The sequence below is a fragment of the Plectropomus leopardus genome, chromosome 12 (genome assembly GCF_026936395.1).
Source record: "Plectropomus leopardus strain MGB_pleo_1.0 chromosome 12, ASM2693639v1, whole genome shotgun sequence".
Classification (NCBI taxonomy): Eukaryota; Metazoa; Chordata; class Actinopteri; order Perciformes; family Serranidae; genus Plectropomus; species Plectropomus leopardus.
Genome location: NC_142187.1, coordinates 13351732 through 13364974, shown reverse-complemented (window position 1 = coordinate 13364974; position 13243 = coordinate 13351732). Strand labels below are relative to the sequence as shown.

Here is a 13243-nt window from a genome sequence, read left to right as displayed (position 1 = left end):
TATTGCACATTGCGGTCCAGATTCAGAGGCAGGTCTTGAAAATCTGACTTATGCTGCCCTTAAGGGGTTTATTTCACAATATTGACCCACGCACTGAACATTAATTCTGATTGTTACATGGCTACTTACAAAAGAAAGCTCTAATTTTACACAAAATTATCTTATTATGCCTCTGTGGGCGATAGACATTGTCGGAGGCATTATGTTTTTGGGTTGTTCGTCCCATTCTCGTAAACACGAAAATCACAAGAATTTCTGAAGGATTTTCCTCTGTCTTTTATCTTACTGTTGTTTTGTATCTGTTCTTTTTCAGCGTAATAACGTTTGAAGTGCAGAGTGACAATATGTGCTCAGATGTGAGACATCAGGCATTATTCCTAGACTTTGTTACATGGAACTGTTGTGTGATTTCTTGTGATTTTATGTGAGTCTAATGGGTGTGAATGCTTTTTCAACCAAAAAGGCAATTTTTTGTCACTATGTGAGAGACAAAGTTTTTTTAATCTTGAATCTTAAATCAAATGTCCAATCAAGGCTGAACTGATAAGAATTTGGTGGTCAAAGATGACATTGACCTCACAAAACTGATTTCTAGCCAAATATCGCACAAATCAAAGATAAAATAAATGATAAAAGATAAAATAATGAAGTGATTCACTGTGACATCATAATGTTCTGCTGAGACATTTGTCTGGCCATTATTCAACATTACTCAGCAACAGAAGGGGAGACATTTGGTCAGATACTGAACTGGTGACATTAATCTTGAAACTGTGCTGATTTTACAGATCGTATGTGCTGTCGGGTTGAAGATGTTTGCGAAGCATCCACGTTTAGAATTTGTATCTTCATTGTAGAAACATCCTTATTTGAAGTATTGTCAGCTGTCATGGCTACATATGAGTCTGGACAGACGAGGATGTAAACGGCAACTTGAGTAGTTGGGTGGAGACATAGAACCAAGAGGCTATAACTCTGCTTAATTTGAAAATTATTGGATGTGGTCTTTCAGAGTTCATGACTGCACCCATAACGATGGTCTGCTACTAAGAAATAACAGACTTTAGAATGCTGTAATTGACCAATCGCAGTCGAGTATTCAACAAAGTAATACAATTTTTTTATTTTTCTATTGATCTGTATGTCATTTTTCCATGCCAGAAACAAGCATTGGAAATTAGTTTAGGCATTAAACAATTGGATCATGTGTTGCATTTGACTTTTTATGCTTTTTTAAAATGTTATTCTCATTAGATTTCTTTGTCAGGGATCATGTAAAAAAACCCATTAATTTCAGGCAATGAGAGGAGATGCTTATTTCAGATGAAACTACTGTACTGTAGCCTACTTACCATCTGTTACCTCTGAGCAGGTAGATAACAGACACTGCAACGTACAAAAGGTCGGTTGAATATGGCTGAGTGTATCTGTTACAACTAAAAAAAAACACTTGAATATGCCTGACGTCACAGCATACGGAGCTAATCTCTCTTTTTGCTCGTCTGTTGCTCCTGACTGTGAGGAGGAATTAGTGGAGCTGTCATGGACAGTATTCCAGTGAGATAGACCAGAACAGAGCAGCAGTTTACAATAAAACAACCCCTCCTCTCACTGACCAGCAAAGCATACTTATTTAATGAGCACAATAGTTTTGGTTTTTAGGCCATGGATGGATGGGTGAGTAATCATTTTAGGGTTTATGCAACCATCTCTTTGCTAGATGGGATTTGTGAACATGTTGCGCAAGCCAGTACTTAGTGGCAGCTTATTGAAAGTACTCGGAGCATGATGATGATGGTGTGATTGTCAGTGTAAATGGGTAGATTGATGATTGATCGGAAATAGACTCCTTTAAGGTAATAGTTCAGGAATGTCCAAGAACCATTAACTGATTTCATGTACAACTATACATGCTCTCTAAAGCCCAGAGGGGTAAATCACCACTTCCATCCCCGTAAGATATTATATTAATTCTTTGGACAACAATACTTTATTTTCTGATATCACAAAGTCTGCCATGATATGATTTTGATTTGATACAATTTAAGGGCCGGCGATCAATATGAGACAATATCATATGCCCATTTAACACAAATGGTTATAGAAGAAGCAGCGACCTCTTTGTGAGCCATTGAAATATAGTTTGATATTTTAGAATCTCCTCTGAACTACTGAAAAACTTAAGTAATAAATAATAAGTAATAATGAAGTTAAAGTATGTTTATTATAACGTTAAAGCACTATTATAATGCAGTTTATGGACTTTTAAAAAGCTAAATAAAGTACTGCTATAATACAGTTTATGTATTGTTATAAAACAGTAAAGTACTAATATAATGCAATGAAAGTACTGCTGCATTACAGTTAAATTACTGTTATCATATAGTTTTTATATACCCTCATAAAAAAAGTTAAAGTACTGTTATAATACACTTTATATACTGTTAGAAAAACGTTAAAAATTACAATACAATACAAAAGTTGAAGGACTGTTATAGGAAAAAAAAAAGTAAATAAATGTTTATCATGTTTCTTGATTATTTTATCTCATATCCTCATTGGTTGCGTATGGCATTTGATTTGTCTTGGCCTGTCTTTTCTTTCAAATCTAAAATATTTCCACACTGGTGATTTATTCTATAGAGGGTAGTAAATATCTTCATTGTCTTTTTCTTGGCTGCTTGCCATAATCTGCCTGTTGTTTTTGATACCACCGAGGTGACATTTCGAGCTTCATGCTGATATAGAGTGTGAAGCTTGAAACGTCACCTTGGTGGAAGTTCAATTAAATATTTCTGGGAGCATAACTTAGTATGAAGACTCTGTTTTTCCGTCGTTACACCTCTACTAAGTACAAAATCAATTTTTTTCAGTTCCTCTCCTCTCTTATTTAACTGTTTACTGTTGTTTCTTTGTCTTCTCTTAGCTTTGAAGGGGAAAATGGTCCATCGTTGTGCTGCAGTCCTTCAGACCTGCAGGCGTCCCCAGGTTCAGGTCTGGTTCTACATCCAAACTTGGCTGCCCATGGCCAGCGCCGGGAGTCCTTCCTGTACCGCTCTGACAGTGACTACGAACTATCGCCGAAGTCCTTGTCTCGCAACTCTTCCATTGTTGGAGAACTGTAAGTTGAAATTATCATGAAACCTATCCTATCCTGTTACATCAAATTCACTATGTTCAGCTCTGTATTTGTCGGTCTATTACAGTTTTCCCATCTCGTCCCATTTCAGGCATGGAGAGGACTTGATAGTGACTCCATTTGCTCAGGTAAGAGCTTCTTATGAATAAATCTTCTGCGCACAGCATTTCAGCCATCTTAATTATGTTTTGCTAGGTAGCATTTTTGGGAAGCACATTTTTGCCCCAAGGGCTTTCAAGATGTGAAGTACCTCATGGATTCAGGCAGTTGCTCACTCACTTGCTCGCTCTCACTCACTCATTCACTCACTCACTCACTCACTCACTCACTCACTCACTCACTCACTCACTCACTCACTCACTCACTCACTCACTCACTCACTCACTCAATCAGTTATGAAAAAAAAAGCCTCTCTGCCCCCTGGTGGCCCGTAATGGGAATGACAAGGTCATTTTAGACTCATTATCACCAACTTAACTAATGTAAAGTAAAGAATAAAGAATCTACTGAAAATATTTTGTAAAATATTTTTCCTTTGTAAATCCTCTGGCTGTAAATTGGGAGCACAAGCACCATTCATTGAGTCACAGCTGCAATGACAACTGAATTCGCTGCCAATTAACAGTTTTAAATGACGCAGACAGACACAACTATTAGTCTGCATAGTCAGCTGCAGTTCTGTGCAAACAAGAATACATTTTTTTGAAAATTAAAAAATACAGAGCCAGTAGCCATCACATCGATATACTTTGAATATAATAAAGGTGCAACTATCCATCTGTATACTCTCTCAATATTTAAATCAATAATTCTGTGTACCTTATTTTTACTTTTTCACGCTCATGAAGGCTTCTTATTTTCATCCCCTTTTCTTGTGTTTTTTTCAGGTTCTGGCAAGCCTTCGGACTGTCAGGAATAATTTCACCACCTTGACAAATGTACAGTGTACATCCAATAAGTAAGACATTTCATAATTTTCTTATATTATTTGCTTTAGTAATGTGAAAGTGACTACATTCTACAGAATGTCTTCATTTATGCAGTGTTTTTTTTGTTGTTGTTTTTTAATGGGGTGCTCTTTTTCATTTGCATGCTGATAGAAATCCTTTGCTTAAAATCCAGAACAGTACATACAGTTTGCAGATTCCTGTAGTAAATTGCATGATGATTTCAGCTTTAAGGAACATTTTTAATTTCAACATATCATCATGCCTCACTTGGGGGCGCCAGAGCATCACAAACATTCCTAATGCTATTGTCTCATGGAGGAAACACATATCAAACCAAGTGTGGAATCAGACATCAACAGTCTTGTGCTTTTACTATAAAAACTGGTATGTGGCAGCATACAGAGACATCTTATTTTATTTTGGAGGGAAAGAGGGGGTTCCCTTAACATGTTTAAGTTCATAAAGGCTCCCTTTGATCACTGAACCAGGTCAGTTGCATCACGTTTGCCAGAGGTAGACTCAGAGTCAGTCTGACCTCAGAGAGAGGGGTCACTGTGAGCCAACACTGAGTCAGACATGACGATGTCACATGTTAGAAAATCTGACCTGCGTCCCCCGGTTCAGAAAACTGAACCCTCCTGCGCCCCTCCCTCAGAGAACTGAGGGAGCATCTGTTTTGTGTTTGTGCTGTGGCAACAATGACTGCTGCTTAAACCAAATTGTACTGTGGAAAAAAAATAATGCAGCCATTTGTTACACATCGGGGCTCCTGATTTTAATAGTTACTGGCTTGTTTTCTCTCTGGTTTGCAGGAGGTCTCCTGCTGCGAATCAGCCTTCTCTCACTAAAGTCTGTCTGTCAGGTGAGTTCTCTAACAAGCCTGCTATGAGCAATGCAGTGTGATTCAGTGCTGGTGTTATTGTGATGGCTTTATAAATGCCAAGTCAAAAGTCAAGTTTGAATGTCGGTGGATTTAAAAGATAGAAAACAAGGTTTTTTCCTGGCTCAAAACAGGCGCATGTGTTCCCATCCTGATCATGTGCGCACACGAACATGTGCACAGGGCCTTCAACTGGCTCAAGCAAACACTTTTTACAAGCAACATATTTTAGGAGTTCTAATAATTCTATGATTTGATAAAATACAATTGTTCATAAGTTGTTGCCAAATTGCAACATGGATAATCAGTTGTGTCTTTAATGAGAATTATGTGCTCCCAGTAACATTTGTTCATGTACTGAAGTAGCAGTAAAGTTTTGTATGACGCAGAGAATATGTCCACAAACACTGATACACTGAATATCTTGTGAAACAATTTGATTCTGCTGACAAAATATTATTGCACAATGTTGATCACTTTCTGTTTTTGAAGCATTTAAAAAAAAATTCTTTAGAGAAGCAACTCTCACACACTTTTACAATGCACTTTTACAAGACAGCCTATCATTTTTATATAATTTATTTATATTATTTTACTTCTTATTTTTAATTATTTGTGTTTATCAGTATTTGTGGGATTCATGTTCTCATATGTATTGTAATGAAGCAATGCCATGTATTACAGATGTCTATTTAAACTGCTGTCCTGATAAAGTGGGACAAAAGTTGATTGAAAAACAATTTTCCTACATTTCACTACAGTAAACTTTGTAGTTTCAACACAAAACGGTGTTCAGAAGCATAGAGTAGCATTCACAACCACTGACAGCTGTTTGCAGCTGCATTTATAAACTCTAGCTGGTGAGCCAAAACTATCATCAAATGGCACGGAAAAATAGTTTCGTTTCTGTAATGATTTTTTTGTTGTGGTGGCAATGACATTAACAGCGGAAACACTGTGGCATATCAGGTTGACCCAACTTTGCTGCAGTCCAAAACAGATGGCTCTTGTCTTCCTCTTTGGCAGTTTTAGCAACGCTTTTCCTGGTCAGGAAGTTTCCTGGGGTTTGAAGGCAATTTTTGTAGTGGCCAAACAATGAAATAACACTATCACGTTATGCTTTTTGCGAAATGACTCGTATCTCTATAAGAATAGTATCTATTTAGTCCAATAACATTTTTGAAAGTCTAGAAGAGCCACACAATTTAATCATTTCATTGAAATTCAAGTTAGTGGAGCGCTAAAAAGTAATTAGCCACTCGGTGAGAGGAAGTTTCTATTGCCCTTGCTCCATGGGCCATACAGTGCAGAAACGGTGTCGATCATTTGGGTAATCTCTTGTGCGGCAGTTGAATTTTCTTGACTTTATGCACTGTGGAGCAACTTTTCTATGAATGAACAGGGCTCCATGTTCATCATTGTGTCCAATTCTCTTCATACATCTGTATTCCAGGTGCACTGCACTGATTACAACAGTGCCACCACGTTGCTGTAATGCCGCATTTGCACTTAGAAATCACAGAAATATACAAATTGCAACGCTCACTTTTTAACACCCGTCAGTTTTGTTGACGGCTCAAGGCAGGATAAAATTTGCTTGAGGGGGGCCGCATCATAATTCTCTATACAGAAAAAAAACTGCAAAAGAATTAAAAAATAGTCCAGTCACGCGAATCCTCATACGTGCAGTTTCAAGCATAAAAGTTAGATAGAGATCGAAATTTTTACTTGCATGTGATTAGAATCTGCACAGTTGTCAACATTTAGAATTAAAAAAACAACAATGAATAAACAATAGCAGTTGCATACAAGTTACTGCTGTGTCATGCAGAGGGAGAAAATAAAATATGTTTGTGCATTTGCAAACACAGCACACCCTCATTTCATACTCAGTTTTCTGCATGCAAATGCCAGTGTACATGGGCTCTGGGTAGAACTGCAATTGTTATGAGAATTTCCATGTCTTTACAGTAATAGATGTCAACGCTGCAAACTGTGTTATCTTTAAGGGTGTTCACATGTGCAAATAGAAACTTTAATCTTTTGAGTTACCGATAGAGGAAACCGTGATTGATGATAACCATGCAAAAATTCCCATGCACTGACATTGTGACTGGACAAAGAGAAAGAAAGAGGGTGAGACCCACATAAAGATTTAATGGTTGAGATTCAGATCAGGTAGATGTAAAGGAGGAAAGGATGGGTGAAAGAAAGGGAGGTGGTGATGTCGGTTCCTGCTGCACTGGTTTTTCAAGCCTGATTGACGTCAGCAGGGCCTGCACACGGGTGCTCTCCACTTCCTATCAGCACAGATGGGCTGCTGGGAGCGTCCCGCAGCAGGAAAAAATACAAGACAACTGTGAGCCTCTTATTGTCCTTCCTCCTCCACACTTCTCACAAACCTTGACCTTCTCCAAGTAATCTCTGACGAGTGAAACTGTCCTGTCGCTGGCTTCCATCATGATGCACAAGGAAGATAGAATGAGAAAAACAAGTATGATTAACTCTGTTTGAACCCTCTGGCACACAGTACACATGTGTTTCAAATATGGAATCCTGCTCAAGTCCCACCAACCAATATCCCCATCATTAGCACTTTCTGAGCATACAAAGAACATACAGTACACCTGCTACTACAGTAAATAATAGTAATTGTTCAGTAGGAGACTACAACAATTAACAATATCACAAGATGCCCTCATATCCTTCCTTGTGCTGCTTTCCGTCTCATTTTCGTCATCTCTTTGACCGGAAAATGAGAACAGACTTCTCCTGTTTTTCTGTGTTTTTAGTGAGGCAATATTCCCAGTTGTGGAAGCGATCAGCCGAGTCACCAGACGAAAATGTTGGCATTGTACATATTTAACATGCTTTCAGAAATGTACATTTCATTTCATCAACTTTTCTAAAGTGACATGTTATATGAGTTGACGGCCACTTTTAGAGACCAATGAACAACATCACTGTCTGTTTTTTTTAGTGAATCATTATTGTGTTTCCAGTGATTCCAGCCAACAACAGTAGTTGTTTTTTTTTTTACAAAGACATCACTATTGTGTCTGCCGTGATTATGCCACCAACAGTGATTTTATCTTAACTAAGACTGAGACAGCAAAGAGTCATCATGTCTGCCCATAATAACATACAAATGTCATGTATCCCTGGTTTGCAGCAGCGTGCCAATATTTATTCTGGCGATTGGGTTGAAAAGACACAGTACCTGCATCATCCTGGACATGAGCTCAGTTTAGACAGCTGATAAGGACCACTATGAAACTTTGAATGCCTCTCATAAAGGGCAGAATTTCCCACACATTGATTTATTTTTGCTGGGCCAACACATTTAAAACATCTGCCACCACAAGAACATTTATTAGGATCACTATTGTAATATCCATTGTATATATATTGTTCAGCTGTTTTAGTGCACTTGGGGCAGAGACAGCGCAGCAGAACATCAGGCACATTAAAAGTAAAACTGAAATTTTTAATCTGCCTTACACCCATGTTAGGCCAACAGCTAACGCCTGCGGCCCTTGTCGCCGCGGTGTGTCCCTGCACCGTTGGCCCTCGTCTACACTCATATGCTTTTTTTCCCGCCAATTCAGCATGTTGATTTGACAGCAGCTGCTGTGGAGCCCGTTGGTAAATAGAATCACTCTGACTTGGCCATTCAGCTCAGTGCACGAGAAGAGAAATGGAGGGAAGGAAGTAAACAAACAGCTCAAGTTAAGAGGGAGTGGGGTTGAAACAAACTTTGATGAAATTGCTTTTTTTCTGTCATTAAGCTCTTAACAGAAATGTTTTCTGGTTGGTTGTGTTGTTTTTCACTGGTGCACAGTAAATATGCTTTGTTCTTTCAATATTGGGCTGTGTTGTTCACGTGCTAATTGGTTAACTAGCGTCATGGAGGTCTTCTGGTTTCCCATTTTGAATGGCCATTACAGACAACTGCCGTCTACTATTATGGAGCATCTCCTCTCACGTAGGCACAGAGCATACATGTTTGTTAGCTGTCATTTTGGTGTCTTCCTGTACAACTTTCTGGCCAAGACACAGAGACATGGGGGGACGCAGCAGGGGGCTTATGACGCAGCTATTTCTTGGATGTCGTTCTTCATGTTTCATGGCCTTAAAACTGCTCTTCTTATCCATCGATGTGATCTGATCAGCTGTGAATGGATCAACAGTATCAATCATCCACCTTGCAAGTTACAAACTGCTGCATAGGAAAAAAAAGAGGTCAGGGAGAGCTCCGTCTGCTCTGTGCTCTTGAACCCAGAAAAACCTCTGAATTTAGAGAAGCAACACAGAATGACAGAGAGGGACACAAATGCATGTAAAATATGCCAAAAAACAAAAGTCCCCCCTCCCCATTGAAAATGTACACAGTGAAATGGAGTGCGACACATTAGATGGCAGAGAGTTGTGTGGGTTCCTGTAGGAAGATGGTGAGGTTGCACTCAGAGATAGAGTGGGCTCAAGGGACAGTGAGGGAGATGCCAGATTGTTGCGGGGAGAGAGATGGGAAAGAAAGAAAACACAGCAAAGGTCAGAGAGAGACGTCACTGTTTCGGAGCCTTTTAATCAGATGCGATATGGGAGCAGCAGAAAAAAGGTCACATTGAATGAAATAAACAAACGGAGCTAGAACGTGACCGCAGTGACTGGGTGAAAGTACACAAGACACAGAAAAGTGGGGGGTATATTAAAAATCAGCTCAGCTGCAAAATGCGTCATTACAGGCTGTTTAGGCTGTTAACAATCTTACGCCAAGAGGGGATTGTAGTTTCCCTCATGTGAGTTTGCAGTTTACACTTCGCAAACTGTCTTGGCCCCATCACATGCAGTCCCGTGAGCCCCACAGCCAACAAAGGGCTCCCTCTTCCCTGACTGATTCAGATTATAGGCTTTGCTCTTCATTATGCCAGATAAATAGACTTTTGAGGAAAAAGCTTGATTGTGACGTCTTTGGCCGTCAAGGACTGGTGATTAATCTGTAACAGTTATCAGTAGCATGAGCTGAATATTGTCACAGATGGCAGGGACTCCAGGGTCCATGGTTAGTCATTTGACCAAGAAGAGGATGTGAAACCTCATCATGTTCTTGGCGAAAATGTTCCCTTTGACTGGTCTTGAGAAATTAATGTTTACACATTGCCCTTAAGAAATTAATGTTTAAGGCAGCGCTGCTATAAATGGAGTCTGGGTGCTGAAGTAGGCTGCTTTAGTTAACCCCCTTCATGGAAACAATTAACAGTTCTGCTTAAATGTTGACATGTGCATTTATGATTGAAATTCAGAGGTACAGAATGTAGAAATTCTAGGTTACGGTTTGGAAACATTTAAACTTTGCTATTCCTCCTTACACTGCCTGTTCATACACTGCAAGCACCTTTACACTTGTTGTACCTTTACACTTACAACACGTGACCTTTACACTTGTTGTAAGGGAAAAAGCAGATATTCTAGCAAGATAACTAAGCTAATCACCAGCATCTACCTGTCTAGCAGAGAACAGGCCGACTCTGTGTGTCTTGTCATCCCCACCCTCTTTTTCAGTGCTCACCAGCGAAATTGAAAGCCAACCCTAGATGTACTCGTTTTGAAACAAGTTTTGTCCGCCTCTCTAAATTTATTTTCATATTTGTGTTTTTTGGCGCTATGTCCGCCATTTTCGTAACTCCCCCTTGGATCCATGAGGCTACTTCTTGGTCACAACCTTTTTAGATGTACCTGACCTCACCTGGTGCTGTCATTCCACTGGGTCATACGTGATGATTTAGGGGGATTACTTTTGCATGAGTCTGTACATCGTCCTTTTAGGAAAATCCTACATAGTATACCTTAAGTATTTAAGTTTTTTTTCCCAAAATGTTTTCCTCTAATCGAACTAGCAGAATTACATTCATAATAGGAACACAAACAAATGGGGTTTTATGTAAAGTGAACTATGATAAATGCCACACAGTTTCACCATATAGATTGCTACATTATTCATATTCCTCTGGAACTGAAGGAATAATCATTTAAAGAAATATTTCATTATTATCATATACTCTTTTTTACTCTACTCTTTTATACTCTACACTTTTTTCCAAAGACTTAAATAGGAAATTAATAACTGATACGCCAAATAATAATACTCTACAATAATAACGGTAATACCTCAAAATGCATCTTGCATCTGTCAATTACGTCTAAGGTTACAGCAAGCAGCCAGTTAGCCTATCTCATAGTATAGAGACTGCAAACTAGAGAAACAACTAGCTTGGCTCTAAGCACAGGTAAGAAAGTCTGCCTACCTGCAAGTTTGCAGCTCACTTATTAAAACTTTCATTCTTGTTTGTTTAATACATGCAAAAACAAAGTGCAAAAATAAGGAGTTGTGGTTAAAAAAGGTATATTTCCCAAAATATGTTTCCTTTTAACTGTGGTAGGATTTATTGTAAGAACATGTACTAATGAAACCCATAGAACTCATAGGATGCACTTTCTATGCAGGGTGAATTGTATTTTATTTAGAAAGTATGACAGAGTTTAGCTGCTTGCAGTCATTGTTTTATAGTGAATTAAGGTGGCCGATACACATAAGTAGGCATCATCTACAACATCCTCCAGTATATTATTGTATAGTATTGCAATGCGTTTCCATTTCAGTGCCTATTTATTTAAAGACCTCCCAGGGAAAAGGGTTCGAGCACCATTGTGTAAGACATTGACGTATATAGTTTTTTATATAAGCTGAAAGTGTTTTCATCTTTTTCATTATATTTGTTGTCAACCTTGTTGACAAAAAAAAGATTTATGTGACTTTGTGGGATGCATGCAGACTGCTCAGAAAGTTACTGCAGTTCAAACTTTGCAAAATGAATTGAGTACTGCAGACAGCTGCATTCAAACATAGACATTTTTTGCCTTGAAACTAAGCAGACATGTGACTATGTGCGTATATCGTCCAGGGTGTGGGGTGGTATTACTCATTTGTCTTTTGTTTCTTTTTGTAAACATGTCCTGAAAGAGAAGTAATAAAAGGCTAATCTTCATTTTGACAGAATGAAGGAGGGAAAAAAAAGCACGTGTTAATCACCAGCAATTTGCACTTTGAATGCCAAATAAGGAATAATCACTTTTAAATCAGAGCAGGAGTGTTGATGTGTAGTTGTGTATGTGCAAGTCTGGGTGTGCGTGCAAACAAGTGCACCAATAACATACTGTAGAAGTCTTTATATACGGCCAATATGAGGCAGTGGGCGTCTGTTATAAACGGCGCAGTAAGCTGTGTCCAAATGGACCTATTGCTTGCTGCTTGCAGCTGTCTGAGGAACCACTCACACATAGAACTTCACACGTGACACTGCTGATTCCTTCGGTCCAGATATTATGATGTTTGGTTATGAAAAATATTGAATTACCTGTATGTTGTTACTCTGTATGTTGTAACACACTGAAACCTGAAATATTGTTAAAAAAAAAAAAAAAAAAAAAAAAGGCTCCCAAAGCACTTAAAAAATATGCCACTTCTACTCATAGCTCAGAGAATTTCATCGTTCTACTGTTACTGGTTAAGTAGCAGCTTTAGATTTTATACACAAAATATAATAATTAAAACATGATGCGTTATTATTCATTAAACTATTCAACATTATATCAGAATGGAAAACTTTGTCATGAACACAGTAAATAAAAGTATATTGTACTGATAATGCTTTTCTAAATCTGGATTTTTACACCGTAGTATTATGAGTTTTACTACTAATAATGGATAGTTTTACTCAAGAAAGAAAAACTGGGTCCTTATATCATTGCCAATACCAGCATTGCCAGTTAGAGAAAGACTGAAAAGTAGCAAGCAAGACGGCATTTGCCTGGGGCCCCCAAATCACTGAATCAGCCCAGAAAATTATGCTAATTATTTTTAATCATGCCTAATGTGCTAATCATTTGGCTTATTTATATTCATGTTTTCAGTCATGCTTTTCATTGTTTGCACTCTTTAATGTCTCTCTGTTGTAGTGGCTATCTTAATATCTGGCCCAGAGACAGCAAATTAGCCTTCGGCTAACAGTGGCACATGTTCAGCAATGTGTTGATAAAATGCACTGTCTCTAAAAAGAATTTAAAAAAAATAGAATTTCCTTAATAAAAAATCCCACACTAGTCGCAGGTACTCATGGTCAGGCAGACAGCTGAATACACTTACCGTGACATGCTTCTGCTGCAAAGCCCTAAAGCCTGGGCCTTGCTGCTGCAAAGAGCCACTGAGTTCTGTTT

At 38.5% G+C, this 13243-nt stretch overlaps 1 protein-coding gene across 4 annotated transcripts in view; it reads left to right on the top strand.

Annotated features, from left to right (window-relative positions):
- The window catches only part of LOC121950872 (3',5'-cyclic-AMP phosphodiesterase 4B-like), a 68619-nt gene that overhangs the window by 28974 nt on the left and 26402 nt on the right, over positions 1-13243 (top strand). For 3 of the 4 annotated variants that reach the window (XM_088085160.1, XM_042496956.2, XM_088085163.1), the window contains 4 exons: positions 2927-3121; positions 3207-3267; positions 4027-4097; positions 4902-4951. In XM_088085160.1, the coding sequence (XP_087941286.1) occupies positions 2927-3121; positions 3207-3267; positions 4027-4097; positions 4902-4951 (377 nt within the window). The remainder of the gene's footprint in view (positions 1-2926; positions 3122-3206; positions 3268-4026; positions 4098-4901; positions 4952-13243) is intronic. The other variant, XM_088085162.1, reaches the window with a different exon arrangement.